Below are 18297 nucleotides of genomic sequence, written 5' to 3' on the forward strand. Positions count from 1 at the left end.
CTTGTGTTTCCGTCAACCTGCCCTCGCCGCCTTACTCTACGATATCGCTGTTGCTGCCCCACTGCGTGTGCTGTTAACTATTCTGTGGCATCACTTCGACGGCCTTCGCTTGGATCATGCAGTGGACGTCGACTCGGCGACCATAACACTGCCCCCCCCCCTCGTGGACGATGATAGCCCGGAACTGTGGGAACCGTGGAGGATGTCGCGATATTGAGGAGCATGCGCATCGACGACGGCGACGGGAAGCAACAGCAAAACATTCATTTCGACCTATACGACACTCTTTAACGTCCACTCTTCGCCTTTATCTGGTGCTGGTGGTTTTGGCGACCTTTGTTCTGGGCGTCGTGGCAGGGGATGGGACGGGCGAGGCGGAAATTGGTCTCGGGCGGTGGAGAGATGCGGACACCCGGGCACATCTCAAAGTCGAACGGTTGGTTCGACGAGCAGATACCCTGCACCACACATCCGTCGATCTCCCGTTCTCGACGACGACCACCGTCACTACGACAACTACAACGACACCGACGAAGACGAGTACAGACATGAGTCTGAGTGGACGCACCAGCATCATCTCGACCACGACTACGGCTATCCCCACGACTACGGCTGGCTCCACAACCAAGGCTGACACCACGACCACTGAAATTTCCACTGCAGTTGTAACCGATGCCGCCGGTCCAACTGAGATTCCGGTACCTTTCGACAGTATCTCACTCACTCCACTCAATATGACGGCCGATTGCGCGGAATTCCTCACATATGTCCTTTCGGATCCCAATTTCCAGGGCTGCATACCGCTCTCCGGTCTCCTACGGGTATGTCCTCCCACCTCACGGCTTTTCGTGTCTTTCCCATAACTAAATCCTATAGGATTCTCTCGGTTTCTTCGACATCATGTCAAAGGGCGCTTTCGCCACAACCGCACTCATGGACCGAGTCTGCAACGTGGATCTCAATGCATGTACCGCGGTGATGGAAACCTATGGTGGCCAACTGCGCAAAGAGAGCTTTTGCAAAGACGATTTCAACAAGGGAAACCCGGTGGTTGTGAACGTCTTCACCGCACTGGTAGCGTACAGACCACTGTATTCAGCGGGCTGCCTGAAGGCTAAGGATGGGGACTACTGTTTTGTGGATGCTGTCACGAACACGTCGAGTCCCGAGGATCTGTTTATCTACTCGCTGCCGCTTGGGACCAGATTACCCGGTGGTGCCCGGCCAACGTGAGTTATCTCCGGATGAGGGAGTGAGGTGTAAACGGAGTCGTCAGTCACTGACGAAATGCAGATGCTCCGAGTGTCTAGCCGAAACGATGAAGATCTTTGGTGCATCGGCGGGAAACACAACCCAGCCGGTCAGCCAGACGTATATTCCGGCATCGGAACAGTTGAATATGGGTTCGTTGCCTCCATCTTACGCTCTAACTATCGATGCACCCAGCTGACAATGTGTAGCTTGCGGTCCGGGCTTCGCGAACACCTCGGTGATCACGGTGGACTCTGCGGCATCATCACGTTCTCCCCGAGACCATGTCGCCGGAGTCGCTGTGGCAGCAACAGCAGCGGCGGCGGCTTTGCTCTTTCTGTGAACAGTGCTACGATGGGATACGATACTTACGCAGCGGGATTCTGGGGGACATTTGCTTCGACACACTCATTTTTTATGGACGGTTTGGAAGGCGTACTTGTTTTGGTGTATGGGTTTCTTTTTCTTCGTCCAAACCAGGTGGGCTTATAAAGAGCGGTAGTTGTAATCCTGCGAGATGGTAGAGATATATATATATATATATATAGAGAGAGAGAGAGGGGGAGATAGAGAAGAGTGCTGTAAATAAGAGACATGGAAGGGTTACATTCAGTGCCTAGGAAGCTTTACATACTTTCTACCGATTGAGTGGATCGAGTCATCTGGATCTCGGCCGGTATGTAGTACGTACCAGTGCATAGGGCCCTCGTTGTGAACTTACATACAGGATAGATCTATATGGTGATCAGATAACATAGGAGGAGTGGCTAGTCGGATCATGGCCACACTAGCTGGATTGGGTTGCATAGAACGTTGGATGTATCATGCAGAGAGCTCATTGAAGTTGAATAGAACCTCAACTTCTCAATGTCTCAACTTCTCAATGTCTCAACTTCTCAATGTCTCAACTTCTCAATGTCTCAACTTCTCAACGTCTCAAATTCTCATCCAATCTTCATTTTCGCCGATCCTTTGCCGCGATACATTTATCTTCTCTCTCTCTCTTCCTCCCTCCCTCTCTCTCTCCACCAACCGACACACAGACAATCTCTCTCTGGTCCTCCGCAAGCCTACGCACACACTCTACCTCTCTCTCCACCAACCATACACTTCCAACACACCTTCAAGATGTCTCGAGCAGAGAAAGCTCCCAAGATTCCCAAGCAGCCGTCCAATGCCTCAAAGAAGCGGTAGCCACGGCAGCCACGGGCAACCATGAAAGGCCCAGAGTTCAAGGCCGAGTAAGAATCACACCCCGCCCTCATGCTCAGACTCGGCTAACCGGAATTCCCTTACCAGCGTCTTCAAGAACCCCGTGCTGTTTGCCATCAGTAATGGTCAGGGGTGTTATGAAGAAATCTACCATCTCCGTAGGGAGCTTCTCGTAGAGCGTTGCCCATACGTCGTCGACCTGCTGTCTCCCGGTGGTGAGGGCGCCTGCGCGACTTCGACGAGACTTGGTCTACTGTTTTCATTGATATCTTACCATGTAGACTTCCATTGCTGGCGTTTTTTCCTCGATATCTGTTTGTTATTTTGTTGCGACCCATAAGAATGATTAGATAGAAAAAAATATGTAACTTTCATTAGCACAAGCACGTTTTCCCCATCGGACACGATTCAATTCGAGGTTACCAACCTCATGCCTAATGAGAGTCTAGGTACTTCACCCGCTCCCTCCTCAAGCACAGGTATAGAGTACACGAGTATTCATTGTATCGGCCGCCATGTGTCATTCTCCCTCGTGCACCCACAGATTTTACCGTGAGTGTCGGATCGGTGTTTCCACCGCCGCCGCCAACTAGGTGTTAGAAGGGGTACATTCAGTGCATACTTACGAAGCTTTACAGACCGTTTGAGGGGACCGAGTGATCTGGATCTCGGCCGGTAGTACCAGTAGGTACCTACGTACATAGCGCACTCGTCGTGGACTCACTCTACATACAGGCAGTCCGGACTCCGAAAAAGCAGGGTCCAGAATCCAAGGCCCATTGAATTTCGTCTTAGTAGGTATGCATTTTCCACGCATGTCGCGTCTCCACCTGGGAGGGAGAGGGGAGGGAGAGGGGAGTGGGGCGGAGGTGGGGTGATGAGGAGATGGGATTCTGCGCCATGACATCGCAGAATTCCATCTCGGCGTTCGAGCTTCGAAAGGGTTCTCTGATGAGCTTTCGCGGATCATCATAATGCAGGTTCCGGTTTTTTTTTTGTGTGTGGGAAGTACCTGCCGTACCGAGTGTTCGTATGTGGAGTACCAGTAGTACCGGATGATCACGATTCACGAATCACGATCGACGGCGCTATGATGGTCACGCTTGGCAGGGCCCACCCTGTTCAGGTTTTTATGACATCATCGTCTGGCGAAGCCCACGAACGAACGAACGGCCTGACGAGATCCATGGAGTGGACACTGGACACGGGACGACGGCGTACCTACGTACTCCACTCTACACTACAAGAGCAGGATGATCTCCCACTTTTAATGAAGGATAACCACATAAACTATATTCCGAAGATCCATCACATCCCCCAGATTCCATTCCCACCTACAGCCCACCATGACGACTCCCACACCACTACTCCAGATCGACTCCGTCAAAGCCACGCAGCTGATCGGCACCTCACGTCTGCCACTCTGCACGGGGATGCTCACGCTGCTGCCGCCGCCGACGTCCAACTGCCGGCTGTTGCTAACCGTCGGGGCGACGCTCGCGCTGCCTCTCGACCACGCCTCAACGGTGGGCACCTCCGTGGCCAACCCGCAGACCTACCTGTTCACATGCATCTTGCCGGCTCCGTCCGCGCTGGAGCCATCCAACTCCGTCGCGGCAATCGAGATCGCGATTCCGCCGGGCGCGGAGAACGATGCGCTCGCTCTGCGGCTCGAGGAGCTGCTGGTCCAGTACGGATACCTCACTACGGGGCTCGAGGCGGATGCGGACGATGTGGCGGGCGCGCTGAGGGATTCCGCCACGGGGGTGGCGGAAAGGGTTAAGGGATATGCGCAGGAACGGGTTGAACAGCGTGAGCAGGTAGAGCCTGGAGAGGAGACAAAGGTCTCCGAGACGACGGGGAAGGTCGCCAAGGGCATGGTGGCGGGGACCGCGAAGGCTGCGGAGGTCACGGGGATGGTCGGGAGGGCTATCAGTGGTGCCGCCGAGAGCGTTGGTGAGTGGGTCGGCGGCATGATGCCGGAGAAGAAGAAGGGGGAGGAAAACGGGATTGTCGCAGAGAGTGCTAAGGGTGCTGCTGAGGGCGTGGTTGTTGTCGCCGAGAGCGTTACGGATAGGTTGGCTCCCTCCTGGTTGTAGAACAGGTCGAAGCATAGTACTGACGGTGAATAGTGTGGCCCGCGTCTCTTCGGCGGTGGGGAAGGGCACGAGCACGGTCGTCGAGCACGAACACGGACAGGAAGCGAAGAAGCTGGTGGATCAGGGGAGGGAGGCTACGGGGAATGTCGGTGCGGTAGCAGCCGATGTGGTTTTGGGAACAAGCGTTGTGTGGAATGCTGGGGAAGCGGGGGTAGCAGCTGTGAGGGGGAAGGACTCAGAGTAAATTGTAATGGGAAGTGAAGGTTTTGGTGTTCGGAGCGAATGTTGTGAGTTTCTGTATCTAGCTGTAGGTATGATCAATCGAACAAATCAGTGAATCTCAATAACGGTCGAAGAGCAGAAGCACCTATGCCCATAGGGTGCAAGTAGAAATCTGGCAACGATAACTAACCACTATCACGGCCGCAAACTCGCCACAACCCGTCTCGAATCATCAGCAAAACGTCGAAGTGGCCAGAGGGGGGGGACTCGGGGAGTGCCGAAGGGAAGAGTAGGCAGAGACAAGCGGTGCAGTAGGTATGTAGCAATAAGGAGATGAATGTAGAGGCTTTTTTCTCTTGTTTTTTTTTTCTCTTCGTGAATCCTATCAGCGTGCTGGGGGCAACTGGCGAGATGGCGATGAAAAGAAGAGAGCGAGAGCGAACTCCTGGAGAGATCCCCGAGATCCCCAACACTTCGCCCTCCCCTGAACCCGACGAACCAAGACTTGAGCAATTTGCCACCCCGCCCTTTCGAGCCGAGAATACCCATCCTGGTGCAATTCATCAGACGAGGGCATCAACATGACACTGGACAGCTAAGCAAGAGCAACATCCAGCCGTGCGCACTACGCTAGACTAGTAATGTTGAGGGTTACCGAGAGGATCATCAGAGTTAGCTACCGAGTGGGAAGAAGGTTAACTAAAGTACGGGGTGGCGGTAACTAGAGTAGGTACTCGACAGGGCTACATAACTACGGAGACCATCACTAGTAAAACGCCTCAACAACAAACCCAACCTCCTTTTCAAAATACCAAGTATTTATTGCGAGGTTGAAGGATTTCAGAGTCATTTGTGTTTCTCTGTTTAGATGTGGGGTATTGTGGAGCTTCACCAAAGCTTTATTGTGCCATGGATACCTCTGGATACCTCCAGAGACCGGCTGTAAGTTGCGGGCTCCATAGCGAACGAATTGGCCATCGGCCAACCTGCAACTACCGTCATAGGTCACATGTAGAGTATCTATCACACCGCACTGTTCAACACTCACCAACATCCCCACCGTTAAAGCGGCACTGATCTACCCAACAAGGCCGCATGCGACAATACACTAATTGCAAAGACACTTTACGGATCTCCATTCTCTTGGGAGGTGCGCCCGGACCGCCGCCGCCCAAACATCACACCCCCGCCGCCGCATCCCTCCAATGGTCACGTGGCGGCGCCGGCGGCGGACCCCAACACTCGTGCGCTGTCACTCGGAAAGATCCCCCACTGGCTTGAAGCGGCAACCGACCTCAGCTGGCGATACGATATCGGTACAGGTCCTCGGCGCTAGCAAATGGACTCATGTCCGGCTGACGGGCTGAAAAGGCGCCCGGCATCATAAAAGGGGGAGGGATATCGTTCAGGCGGCCGTTGCTGCTTTGTATGCAGGTAAACCGCGCAGGCCGACTGTATGCCGCTCAATGGAAGCCACGAACCCACGTCCATGTGCAGTGGCCAACGCTTCAGGGCTGAATGGGGCTGAAGTGGAGGTGGAGAGAGGCGGAACCTATGAGGCTCCTTAGTAACTGTCCTCCGGTACCAACACGTCTTTGCCCTTTCGGACCGGTGGTCTCGTGGCTACTCGCACTTCTCCACTTCTTCGTCAATCAGTCACTGTCCCGCTATAGTACCAGCACTTTCTTCCAACTCCCGAGTCCCGAGCAGCATCTAGAGTACTTGGCTAAAAATACTTGGAGATATTGATAGCCAAACCAGCAGTTGAGTACCTACCTACTCTAGGTAGAGTACTCGGCATCGTGGAGCCAAGAGGGAGCTGAAACGCCGGAGAACGGAATCCAAGGAGTACCGAAATCAAAGGAATTGCCGCTGCCCTCGGCACGGAGAGCACTGCGGAGTTATATGCAGATACACCTCGCGAAAGACCTTCGGTTCGACATGAATCAGTACACACGAGCAGTTAACCAACTAGTTTTCCTCAAAAGAGTTGCAGTTATGTATGACTCGAGTGTGTTGGTCCTTCGAATCCCTAGAGGACTCACTATGCGCTACTTACGGCACGAGGACGCTACGGGAATGCTATGCTTAGCGGGAGTGGTGATGATCTGATCGCGAGTGACTCTTCGCGCCTTCGCCATCGCCCCGTGGAAATGCCTTTGCATGAACTGCCCGGCACCCGTTTTCAGCTCAACATATCCGACCGGGTTCCGAGGGCTTGTCCGCCAATGTACTGGCACTGTACTCTATGTAGCCAAACATAGGTGCGGTCTTCCTGCGTGGCGTTTCAAGAGGATCTATTCGTCGAATGCTCTGGGAAGAGGCATATCTACCGTATTCCTTGAACGACAACATTCAAGTGAAAAAAACATCACTGCTTCTCAACCAGTTCGTATCCGATTGACGTGAACAAGGACTTGTATCGATACTCGGTCGTACGGAGCCCATCTATCTCCCTCAACCCGAAGCTCTCCCAGCCTCCCGCGATCTCACAAAAGGAAAAGAAAAAAGAAAAAATCCTCAAAAGAAGGAAGTGCAATGGCCCCCAAAATGAACCCCTGAAGCATTGGCCAGGACGTCGGCATTCATACGATTTGCGCATTATTCTCGAGTGACACCGTACGGCGTCCGCCCTCTCTACTCTATTCTGGGAGCGCGCGCACAGAGCATGATCCTACCAGCACACACGGTGGTGATTTTTACGGCATTCCATTCGCACCGTATGGCCATTGCTTCTCCGCAAATAGGCGAGCACGAAGAGTCGCGCTCGTTCTCCCCCCATAAGCATACCCGAGTCTGAAGAAGTCTAACAACACTGGCATTGGTACTGGCACCGAGTCTAATTGCAGATTGCTGGGTCATGATTGGCTCGCTCGCTTCTCCGCGAATCAAGCGTCGCTGTGGGGGAAATTGGTCCAACAGACAAGCTCTTCCTGCATGGAGCGGCCCGATCACCCCCACCCTTGCCCATGCGGGAAAAAGGTACCAGAGCCACTCGTAGCGGTTATTAATGGCACAGGGCTGAAATCCGCACCTATGAACGTTCACGATCGTCAGCTAGGCCGAGAAACCTTAGAATTGGGATCCTCAAATCCCTTGATCCTGCATGCGGCCTCCCCCTTTTCTTTTCGGCCATGGGCTTCACTATGCACGCTGGCGGGAAAAGAAAAAAAGAAATGCCGATTCGGCCAGCGAGGCGCTCGCCTTCCCAACGAGACCTCAGCCTTCGCTTGAATACTCCACTCTTTGGTCAATCCGCTGTGTCATGCGATCTCGCATGGCGGCCTGACTACCGACTGCGGGCAACAATCGAGATCCCCTGGGACGGGCTTCATGGAAAGGGCCCGCAGTGGGGTTGGTATATAAGGACTCTGCCAGTCCACCTCAATCAAACCTCATCAACTCAATCGTTCATCATCATCTTCCTACAGCATCTCAGCATCTTTCCTCATCTTCATATCTTAATACCTTCATCCTCCAATAATCCCTAATCACCAAACCAGCCACCACACAACCATCAAAATGCGCACTTCTACCATTCTCTTCCTGACCTCCGCGGCCGTCGGATTCGTCGCCGCCAACCCCGTTGCCCACAACGACTACTACGAGAAGCCCAAGGCCGTCGAGCACAAGTACGAGGCTCCCAAGAAGACCTACGTTGCTCCCAAGAAGGACGACCACTACTACGACGATAACAAGCACACCTACGTCGCTCCCAAGAAGACCTACGTTGCCCCCAAGAAGGACGACCACTACTACGACGATTCCAAGAACACCTACGTCGCCCCCAAGAAGGACCACTACTACGAGGCTCCCAAGAAGACTTACGTCGCTCCCAAGAAGACCTACGTTGCCCCCAAGAAGGACGACCACTACTACGACGATTCCAAGAACACCTACGTCACCCCCAAGAAGGACCACTACTACGAGGCTCCCAAGAAGACTTACGTCGCTCCCAAGAAGACCTACGTTGCCCCCAAGAAGGACGACCACTACTACGACGATAACAAGCACACCTACGTCGCCCCCAAGAAGACCTACGTCGCCCCCAGCAAGAACAGCTACTATGAGGCGCCCAAGAAGACTTACGTCGCCCCCAAGAAGGACCACTACTACGAGGCTCCCAAGAAGACCTACGTCGCCCCCAAGAAGGATCACTACTACGAGGCCCCCAAGAAGACTTACGTCGCTCCCAAGAAGACCTACGTTGCGCCCAAGAAGGACGACCACTACTACGACGACTCCCGCAACACCTACGTCGCGCCCAGCAAGAACGGCCACTACGAGGCTCCCAAGAAGGCCTACGTCGAGCCCAAGAAGACCTCGTACACTCCCCAGTACAAGGACACCAAGACCTACGTCGCTCCTAAGAAGACCTACGTCGAGCCCAAGAAGACCTACGTTGCCCCTAAGCACGACGACGAGTACGAGCACGACCACGACGACCACTCCGATGACGAGTACGAGCACGAGCACGAGAACGGCTCCAAGCACGATCACTCCGATGACAGCTACAAGCACGGCGCCACCTACTAAGCGGTTGGCACGCATGAGACGGTCCGGATTGGCTGGCTGGGAATTTGTACTTCTAGTGAAAAGTCTGGCATGAGTTGACGGAGAGAGAGAGGGGTGCGGCCTGTAATGTGTATTGAGAGATGCTTTTCGTTGCATTCGGGATGGAAAGCAGTTGGCGGATGGTTACTAGCGGAGGATTTAATGATAATATAAACTTTTTCTTCTGGATTTGATTGCATCGATTTGGGCCGGCGGTGGCTTACAAGTGATCAAATTATATGCAGAGAGCGTAGTCAGCAACTCGAGTGTATCGATAACCAGATAATAGGTAGAAAACTACCTCTTCCAAAAGCGTGAGCGCCTCTCGGTACTCTAGCGAGTGACTCGGGGATATTGCTCCATAACTTAGACCGCAGGAGTCAGATAGAGGTGCAAGCATAGATATCCCGGTAATTACACTTATGTGGGGAACCGCAGTGATCCCGCTGTCCGAAGAGGACGTGGTAACGGGGGGAAGTTTTTCTCCCGGAAGGTAAATTACGAGGTACGTACCAGTTCTTCAAGCGATATTTATCCTACGTACATAGCAGCCAGTGCTAGCCACAGGCGTATACCTACGGCACTGCCATCATCGCCCATGGTTGTGTGGTGTATACCGGATCGCACACAGCCCAGTCCAGCCCGGCATACCTAGATCCTTAAAAAAATCTGTACATACATAATTATGGATCTTTGCATGTCTCCGAGCTGGAACAATTAACCAGCTTCCCAATCCATTGTCAACCACTTGCAAGGCCCAAGATATGACTGCACAGACGGCTCGTCCGAACGCAACGGAACCGAGTGCTGCCTAGGATCATACAATCGCACTGGATTATCTCGTATATCACCCCACGCCTTTTAAAACAGAGGTACCACCCTGTTGTTTCTATCTAGTCCTTGTCCAGTGCTGCAGACCCTAAGGCGAGACTCGTTAATGAGGCTTGAGATGTCTCGTGGTTTCTGCAACATCACCCGATCGGATTTGAGAAGGTCTTGTACTAGTCAACCTACCAAACATCATGATCTAATGATGCGGTGACATAACCACCCCGCAGCCACGATTTTCTTCAAACTTTAGCTACGTAAGAATCTTTATATCAGTATACATCGTAAATTTGCGTCTCAGAGCTGCAATTGAATGCAGACGGGTTAAGTTATCAGAGACCTCACGGTCGATCACTCGCGCCAAACTATTCGTCAGATAGGGCTACTAGTAGCCAAAGATTCAGCGCCTTAGCTTTCGCGTAACCGATATCTACTCTATGTACTCCCTGATAGCACACGCTCCCATCACCGCTGCGGCTTCACCAACATTTTCTCGCCCGCATCCTCACGGTACATTGCCCTCCGCTGCCACTGCCGTCCAAAATACCAGCCGATAGCACCAACGGCCATGACGGCCATCGTCACACCCACACCCACGCCCACGACCGCCGCCTTCGACATTCCCCCGCTGCTCCGTCCCACCACAGCCGTTTCGACCGGCACCGCCGCACCTGTCCCAGTCCCACCAGTCGCGGTCCCACCAGTCGCACCGGCCGTCCCAGTCCCAGTCCCGCTAATCCTCCCCGTCCCCGTCCCCGTCCCAGTCGCGGTCGCGGTCGCAGCCCCAGCCCCATTCCCGGTCTCCGTAATCGTAGCCGTCTCTATCCCAGTCTCTGTCGCCAGCGCGCCAACGCCCACCGTGAAAGCGCTAGTAAACGCGCTCTTAGGCGCGCCGTCCACGAGCGGATTCGCAAAGACCTCTGGGTTGGGCAGGCATATGCCGTTCTTTGTGTCGCAGTACTCGAGCTGCGCGTCGCAGCACCACGAGTAGTCGTCGCGCTTGCACTGCTTTTGGTTCTGGGTTTGTGAAGTGCAGGATGAGGAGGCGGCGCCGTAGCGCCAGCAGGTTGTACTAGGTGCCCGAGAGTTAGTAGGGGTGGTGAGAGGGGGGCGGGGGAAGGGGGGGAAGTACTGGTTCGCGGGGCAGCACCACACAATCCCCGTCGTGTTCACGACGGCGCACCCGCCATACGTTGCGGGGTAGCCGGAGTGGCAGGGGAGGCTGGAGCACTCGTAGGCGAGGCCGCGGTTGGCGGGGTTGTAGGTGAAGTCTATCCCTGTGTCTGCCGCCAGCACGACGGCCGCCGGAACCACCAGTAGGAAGAGTGTGGGTGTGAACCGCATTGTTTTGGAGAAACGAGTGATGCCGCGTGCCGCGTGACGTGTGATCAGCTGGCTCGGTGAATCGGGATGCGGTACTTACGCATCTACAGGACTTAAGGGTCTTTATACATACCCGCCGATCGGGGGAAGACGCGCAGCCCCGCCAGCCAGCCAACCAACAGTGCCACGTCGACAAGATGGGCCTTCTTCTTCTTGGTTCCCCAGTGAGACACCCTGGCTGCTGGGACTAGCGGGCGAAAGAGCGAATCTGAAAAAAGCAAATATGCACGGCGAGAAGACCATCGGTGCGCAGATCCAGCCGCAGCGAACGCGGTATGTTCGTAGAGTACCTGCCGAGTTGTCTCAACCCTCGCGAGAAAACAAATAGGACGGAATAATTCTACTTCTATGTGAATAGTAGATTGAAAGAGCTCGCTTTCGTCTCCGGGCGGAATTTGCCAGCTACGAGAATCGAACTTGAATCGCGTTGTCGGTCGGCCCTTTGCCTTTATGTAGTATCAAGAGTAAACTAGTTAGGTACGCAGCATCCGGCATCATCACTCGCCCAAGAGAGGCGGGATAATGGATTTCTAACTGTCAAAAGAACTCCAAGTCGCCGACAATCTCTTCCCCGTTTATGGGAGTATTTGTGAGGATTCTTCACAAAAGCTTTATTGCCATCTACCGGCAATAACTTGCGGGCTCTACTAATGCCATATGGATTATGTATCAATCAATGTTTTCACCCACTTCGTGATATACCGGTAATCAGCGAGGTTGGTTTGGATATTTTATCTGCTACTAAATAGTATTACTTCCGTAGTTTGTTTGTTTGCTTGTCAACCGATGGGTACAGCGGGGTGAACTTGCTGAAATGGATTTTTATGCGCCTCTGGACCATGGCATGGTAACTGGTATGTATTTCGGAATCGTCGGCATAGTTATTGATGGGCTACCTACATAATTGCGATACATTCTAAGACGAGCTATTGATTCCAAGAAGAGCCATTCATTCTGAGGCGAGCCATTCATTCTCAGACAAGCCATTCATTCTCAGACAAGCCATTCATTACAAGACGAGCCATTCGTTCTAGAACGTATGTAGAAGTATGTGCTATTGTACTGCTATTGTCACCACTTCCACCTGGCTGAATAGGTACCTATGAGCAGTAGACAGTCAAGCTACGGCCTTGCCCATAGTGTATCATTCACTTGTAAATACAATTCCCGCTCACCCCTCCGATCTCAGCCATAGATGAGTAGAGTTTCTCTTCCTTTCCCCCTAACTATCCACGCTGAGCAATGAAAAACAAACAAACATGTAAAGCGTCTATCTGCGGTATGAATTACAGATATAGCAGAAAGACCCATCAGAACAATGAATCATGGTATACGCAACCCCCCCCCCCCCCCCCCAGAAAAAGTCAAAACACCACCGTGACTTAAGAAATAGCAAGGCAAGACAAGACAAGACAAGACAAGACAAACAACGCCACCGCCCCACCCCCCTCCCCCCCCCCGGGCTCCAGAACACCGTCTAGATCCACAAAAGAAACCGCAGCCCGCATGCGTCTCAAGAAGACAATCCCCCCTCTAGCACGCAATCATGCCCATATTCATCCTCAGTAAATTCACAATATTCAGCTTCTGGAACGACCAGGCAACAGCCAGCGCATTCTCGCCACGCTTGTCCATCGCTTTGGCGCTGGCCCCGGCCTTGAGCAGCCGCCTAACCACCTCCTCATGTCCCTCTCTGCAGGCATGATGCAGCGGCGTCATTCCATCTTCATCCTTGCTCCTCACATCCGCACCATTCTCTATCAACAGTTGAACCATGTCGACATTTATATGAACCGCGCACTGTGCGCACGCACGGCTGAGCGGGGACATGCCGACCCTGTCCTTGATGTTGATGTCGGCGCCGTGTTCGAGGAGCTTGCGGACTACATCCTCCTGGCCATGCTCAACGGCGTAGTAGAGTGGTGTTTGCTTCTCGCGGTCTTTGGCGTCGACCGAGGCGAAGTTTTTAATGAGCATCTCGATCGCAGGGATCCGGCCGGAGGAGGCGGCCTCGTGGAGGGCGGTCGCTTTGCAGAAGTCTGTTGCGTTCACGTTTGCTCCTTTCTCGATGAAGAGGGCCAATGCGTCTGTGGTTCTAGCGGCGGCGGCACGAAAGAGGGGGGTTTGGCCGTTGTTATAGGAGGCGTAATTGATGTCGGCGCCGTGCTCGATGAGCATTGACAGGAGTGACACTGGTGGGGATTTGCGGGAGTCGAAGGCATAAGTTAGAAGTGGTTGTCCGGCGCCGCATAGCGTTTTGTTCAGGAGGCCTCTTGTGTCTTTTGCGAGAAAGAGTCTGACGACTGATTCGCGCGTGTACCGTACTGCGCGGTGGATTGGGGCCTCGCCGTGGATGTTGTGTTGGTACAGGGGGGCGCCAGCTGCGAGGAGGAGCTCTGCTACTCGATGATGACCTCGTGCTGCCGCACCGTGGAGCGGTGAATTACCATCCGGGCTGCCGATTAGGGACACCCCAGCGTCGTAGCTGATCAGGTACTTGCAAGTATCGTGATGGCCTTCCTTAGCAGCTAGGTGAAGCGGTGTGATGCCTTGCGAATCCGCAGCATCATGGTCGGCACCGAGGGAGATCAAGAAGCGGATGACGGCGTCATGTCCATTCTGGGCAGCACAGTGCAAGAGGGTTCTCTGAGAAGGGACGATTTTCTGCTCAATAGCCGACGGCAGTCTCGATAGGATGTATTTCACGACGTCTTCCTGGCCCATCGCACAAGCAACATGAAGTGGCATCCTGCCCCGGTCATCGCGCGTCATGGCCAAGTACGAGCGATACATGAATTCGGTAAGCTCTAAGTGACCACAAGCTGCGGCTCGGTGAAAGGGCGTCTGACCATCGAAAGGTCTTGGGTCAGACAGATTGGCACCGCAGGAAATCAGCCGGCGCGCGGTGTTCAATTGATCGAACTCGGCAGCCCAGTGCAGGGGGGTTCCAGTGTTGGTATAAAGTTTAGCTCCAACTTTGTAGAGTTCAGTGGTGAGAAGGGCGTGCAGGTAGCGGCCCGTCCGGACGATTGAAGCGAGGTCCTTAATGGGAAGATTTGAGGCAATCATCAAGAGAAGCTCATTCGGAAACGACAGTAGGGGCAACGCCTGCGGGGTGGTGGGGGGTTTTGAGCTCATTGTTGGGGGTTCGGAACTCATGGCGATAGCGGTCGGAGCTTCGTGTGTGGGTGCTCCGGTCGACAACGTTCTAGAAAGCTTGAAAGCAAATGAGTTTCCTGGAGGATTCTTTTATAATGAAGATATTGTACCTGATTGCGGGGGAAACAATTCGGGGCCGACACAAACGACTGTAGGGCGGGTATTTCGGCAAACTGGGAGCCGTGAACCGGGAGCCGATTCGACCTATCAGACTATTCTTACCGGAAGTGCAGAACTTGTGCGGCAGCGAAACGAAGGAGGCCTCTGAAGCTCCGATAGGTATTGAGATGTGGTGATGTGTGATGGCGATGGAGGGATGGAATGGTAGTGTGAAGGTGTTGAGGTGTGGAGATGTTGAGGAGTGGAGGTGTTGAAGAGTGGAGGTGTTGCGGTGTTACGGTGTCTCGGGGGGGAGTTAGCAAATAACGGAAGGAGAGGTTAGACGAGGATAAGAGAGCTCGGGGTTGATAAGAGCTAGGGAATGGGAGCGAAGTGTGTCCGCCGTAACATAGTGGGACAGCACGGTGGGACGATAGAGGATGGCGCTAGTGACAGGACAAGTAATTGAACCGCAGCAAGGTCCACCCACCAAACTACATATTCTGCAAGGATCCCCCGCATCGGAACAAGAGGCGACCAGTTGGAGCGATTTTCTGGCACCGTTGAAGGGGCCCCACTCCTGCGAACCGATTAGCCGCTCCCTGCGATGATCAGAAGTCTTCAAACTCTACATAATTGTGGTCCGCAGTCCGTGAGAGGTGTTGCTCAACGCAGAGCCCGAGCCCGCGCTGGAATTGGGCTCGCACCGTGGGAGGTAGCGGTAGGGGTTCGACCCTGCGTGGACCCTTCATGCCCCCTTCATGCCGATAACTAGCTAACGACAGTATCAGGTCCAAGTTGAAGGCCCGGAACGTAGTAACTGCGTGCATGCCACCCTCAGTGTCCCTCACAACTGCATCTCGAGAATCAATAGAGGAGCCGTCGAATGCAGAAAACCACGTCTCTGTCCTCCTCTACGTTGACGATCGCTCCCATACCACCCCCGCTCAGCAAATGCCCACTCGGACCACTCGGGAGTCCTCCCTACATGGACTGGGGTGTGTATGTAGGATCGTACCGGCGCATCACGGAGAGGGCCATCTCACTGGCGGTCTCAAACTGCCGACATCCCAAATTATCTCGCCTACATCAAATAACGCCCGTCACCTCTACTTTACTTTATTCTGAAGTTCAAGGAAAGCATACTCGATAAACCCCTCAGGGTTGTTCTTCGGAATTCTTCAGTGTTTCGAACCATCCATTCAATGGCAGTTCGCTGTACACACAGAGTGGAGTGGGATGGATACTTAGGCGTGCATACTATAATCCGCTACTTTGTTGCGCCGTCCGCCATCATGTGCACCTATGTAGCATAAGAACCCCGCATTATAGTTTCTATTTTTCCCCCGATAGCAGTTGGCAGTTGGTAGTTGGCAGTTGCAGCTCGATTCTCAGGCCTCGACGTTATTTCCCTGCTATGTGTGGATACATATAACCAAAGCTACCGACGGACCAACAGACGACTGAGGACCGACCGTCGACCTTGGCTTGACATCCGCAGCCCGAAGCGGGAGTGTACCCATCGTACCCAGCGTACCCACCGTGGCATTGCGAGGAGAGCAGATGACAGAGCTCTTGCTAACGGAAACTCAATCCCCCAAAACGTCACTAATAAGTTTGATGCTACAGAAAACACCGCATCCGTCGTCTCGTTCTCGCCGGTATCATGCATGAAAGCGCACTCTGTCACGTAGTATCACTCGTCTCACCAAAAAAAGAGTGCGCCCTCGAACGTCACTATTCCATGCCGAGGGTTGCAGTGGTGAAATAGTAATGTTGATAATGTAGATCAGCGCAATGATGTCGTTGTCACTAGGATCACTACATAGGAAAGCAACTCTCCAGCACGCTCAGTTCGTCCTGTCCCGCAAACCACGAACCACGAACTACAACTACAGAAGTAACCAAGCCGCTTTCAGCTCACCGTATATACTTTCTAAGAGCCCAGTCATGACGGAGCCGAACTGGAGTATATGTAGGATCATTCCCTCGCCCCGCTACCAAAGTGCTGGTCGCAACCCTTTGCGCCCTACTTAGAGCGACCAAAGCCGCATCGTCGTATCTCCACGTGCACACAGCGGAGCGGGGCGGGACGAGCAAGGCTCGAGAGGACGGCACCGCTCACTGACTACGGTACTTAGACGGCCCACCCGCCCCAGGCGCCCCTCAGGCCATTACTCAGCACGACCCAATCACCAGGCTTTACGTCCTCCTTCATGACCACTTCCTCTTCCGCCAGTCCCCTCTCCAACGCCCACCTCCTAGTAGTCCCTTTCTGCCCGCCACTCCCCAGCACAGGGGTAACCCACCGCCACCCCGCACCCGCACCCTCACCCTCACCCTCACCCTCCCTCTTGACATAGACATAAACACTAGTCAAGCTCCCCTCCATAACCTCACCCCGGGGATTCCACAGCAGCACCTCCCTCCTCTCCGCAAAGCCCTGTATCCCCACACGCATTCTCGCATGATCATACATCCCCCTCACGGTAGTCTTAAACGTTGTGAACTCCGACGGTTCTGTCTCTTCTTGATCAAGCACGACCGTCCAGTCCATATCCTCGCGCCCCGCCGGCAACGGCGGCAAAGGGAGCGCTTCCGGGTACAGCTGCGACAACGACACCACCGGCGTCGGCCCCAGCTCGACCGTTAACTCCCCGGTTCGCGTCAGAATCGCTTTCGCCCTCAGTGCTCCCTCCCCCTCCCTTAGTGCCCCCTCCCCCACCCCGCCGCCCGCGCCCGCGTCGTACGCATCCACGGCGTCTTGCAGCCGCCTTGCGAACGCCGAGAGCGACTGGAGCAGCGAGGTCGCGGAAGAAGGGTACGAGAAGTTCTCCGCCGCCTGCAGCATGCGGTCCCGGTGGTGCGAGAGGAGGTAGAACGGTGTGGGATGCGGCAGTGAGGAGGCGGAGGTGTTGGCTGTGCTGGAAAGGAGCAACGGGTCGTAACGGAGGGTGGTGAAGATGGAGAAGTTACCCTCTTCGGAGGAAGACGGCGGGGAGGGCATCGGGTTAGGAGAGTGTTGAAGAGTGGAGGGTTGTGGGTTATTGGTTGTGGGTTATTGGTTGTGGGTTGTGGGTTGCTGGCTACATCGCGGTGGTGATGGTGATGGCGGCCTTAGTGGGGAGTGACGCCTTGGTGGGGCTGGTTGCGTGGGGCAGGCAGGGTCGGTTAGGTTAGCGCGAAGGCCTGCTTCACGAATATCACTCGCTGATCGGGCTCGTCCGACGCATCTCTCTCTCAATGTTCGGAGTGGTCACTCGGACAGCTACTTACCTCATCATACTCAGGCCTCACTCGAACGCGAAGAACTACACTCACTCGATCGAGAAGCTGCACCCGCCTCCGGAGTGGCTACATCGTGATTCGTGACCGGGTACTCCATGCGGGCGCCTGAGACCCACCCAACCACCCGACTTCGACGTGCATTCCGATCGCCGCTCCTCCAAGTCCAACCATTCCTCCGCCAACCAGGCCCTCCGCCAACCAC

At 54.2% G+C, this 18297-nt stretch overlaps 7 protein-coding genes across 7 annotated transcripts; 4 read left to right on the forward strand and 3 right to left on the reverse strand.

The window, feature by feature from the left end:
* Positions 1 to 548: 548 nt before the first annotated feature.
* BZA05DRAFT_441618 (uncharacterized protein) lies at positions 549 to 1594 on the forward strand (the record flags this gene model as incomplete). The annotated part of the gene is made up of 4 exons (XM_051486683.1): positions 549 to 821; positions 877 to 1229; positions 1294 to 1403; positions 1461 to 1594. The coding sequence occupies 4 exons, from the start codon at positions 549 to 551 to the stop codon at positions 1592 to 1594; spliced, it is 870 nt and encodes a 289-aa protein (XP_051342955.1).
* Positions 1595 to 2101: 507 nt separating this feature from the next.
* Positions 2102 to 2862, forward strand: BZA05DRAFT_163694 (uncharacterized protein). Its single transcript, XM_051479114.1, has one exon. The coding sequence runs from the start codon at positions 2151 to 2153 to the stop codon at positions 2637 to 2639; it is 489 nt and encodes a 162-aa protein (XP_051342956.1). The 5' UTR covers positions 2102 to 2150; the 3' UTR covers positions 2640 to 2862.
* A 744-nt stretch (positions 2863 to 3606) lies between these two features.
* Positions 3607 to 5244, forward strand: BZA05DRAFT_386918 (uncharacterized protein). The gene is made up of 2 exons (XM_051482523.1): positions 3607 to 4540; positions 4596 to 5244. The coding sequence occupies exons 1-2, from the start codon at positions 3810 to 3812 to the stop codon at positions 4804 to 4806; spliced, it is 942 nt and encodes a 313-aa protein (XP_051342957.1). The 5' UTR covers positions 3607 to 3809; the 3' UTR covers positions 4807 to 5244.
* A 3062-nt stretch (positions 5245 to 8306) lies between these two features.
* BZA05DRAFT_433663 (uncharacterized protein) lies at positions 8307 to 9320 on the forward strand (the record flags this gene model as incomplete). Its single annotated transcript, XM_051486272.1, has 1 exon — positions 8307 to 9320. One exon carries the CDS (start codon positions 8307 to 8309, stop codon positions 9318 to 9320), a length of 1014 nt encoding a protein of 337 aa, XP_051342958.1.
* A 1263-nt stretch (positions 9321 to 10583) lies between these two features.
* BZA05DRAFT_471119 (uncharacterized protein) lies at positions 10584 to 11949 on the reverse strand. Its single transcript, XM_051487943.1, has 3 exons — positions 11894 to 11949; positions 11299 to 11839; positions 10584 to 11238 (listed from the first exon to the last, which is right to left on the reverse strand). The coding sequence occupies exons 2-3, from the start codon at positions 11508 to 11510 to the stop codon at positions 10632 to 10634; spliced, it is 819 nt and encodes a 272-aa protein (XP_051342959.1). The 5' UTR covers positions 11511 to 11839; positions 11894 to 11949; the 3' UTR covers positions 10584 to 10631.
* A 1133-nt stretch (positions 11950 to 13082) lies between these two features.
* On the reverse strand, positions 13083 to 13727 carry BZA05DRAFT_332095 (ankyrin repeat-containing domain protein; the record flags this gene model as incomplete). Its single annotated transcript, XM_051480626.1, has 1 exon — positions 13083 to 13727. One exon carries the CDS (start codon positions 13725 to 13727, stop codon positions 13083 to 13085), a length of 645 nt encoding a protein of 214 aa, XP_051342960.1.
* A 2824-nt stretch (positions 13728 to 16551) lies between these two features.
* BZA05DRAFT_348113 (aminotransferase) lies at positions 16552 to 17889 on the reverse strand. Its single transcript, XM_051481225.1, has 2 exons — positions 17558 to 17889; positions 16552 to 17512 (listed from the first exon to the last, which is right to left on the reverse strand). The coding sequence occupies exons 1-2, from the start codon at positions 17812 to 17814 to the stop codon at positions 16945 to 16947; spliced, it is 825 nt and encodes a 274-aa protein (XP_051342961.1). The 5' UTR covers positions 17815 to 17889; the 3' UTR covers positions 16552 to 16944.
* Between the last annotated feature and the right edge of the window lie 408 nt (positions 17890 to 18297).

This window comes from Tricharina praecox (genome assembly GCF_024521635.1).
Source record: "Tricharina praecox strain CBS 144465 chromosome Unknown BZA05scaffold_3, whole genome shotgun sequence".
In the NCBI taxonomy this organism is placed as follows: Eukaryota; Fungi; Ascomycota; class Pezizomycetes; order Pezizales; family Pyronemataceae; genus Tricharina; species Tricharina praecox.

Coding starts and splice junctions, on each gene's coding strand:
- BZA05DRAFT_348113 (XM_051481225.1), bottom strand. CDS start 17,814: ATGCCCTCCCCGCCGTCTTCCTCCGAAGAGGGTAACTTCTCCATCTTC. Junction 17,513..17,557: donor CTGCAAGACGCCGTGGATGC/GTACGACGCGGG, acceptor GGGGGCACTAAG/GGAGGGGGAGGGAGCACTGA.
- BZA05DRAFT_386918 (XM_051482523.1), top strand. CDS start 3,810: ATGACGACTCCCACACCACTACTCCAGATCGACTCCGTCAAAGCCACG. Junction 4,541..4,595: donor GCCGAGAGCGTTACGGATAG/GTTGGCTCCCTC, acceptor GACGGTGAATAG/TGTGGCCCGCGTCTCTTCGG.
- BZA05DRAFT_163694 (XM_051479114.1), top strand. CDS start 2,151: ATGTCTCAACTTCTCAATGTCTCAACTTCTCAACGTCTCAAATTCTCA.
- BZA05DRAFT_471119 (XM_051487943.1), bottom strand. CDS start 11,510: ATGCGGTTCACACCCACACTCTTCCTACTGGTGGTTCCGGCGGCCGTC. Junction 11,239..11,298: donor TGGTGCTGCCCCGCGAACCA/GTACTTCCCCCC, acceptor TCGGGCACCTAG/TACAACCTGCTGGCGCTACG.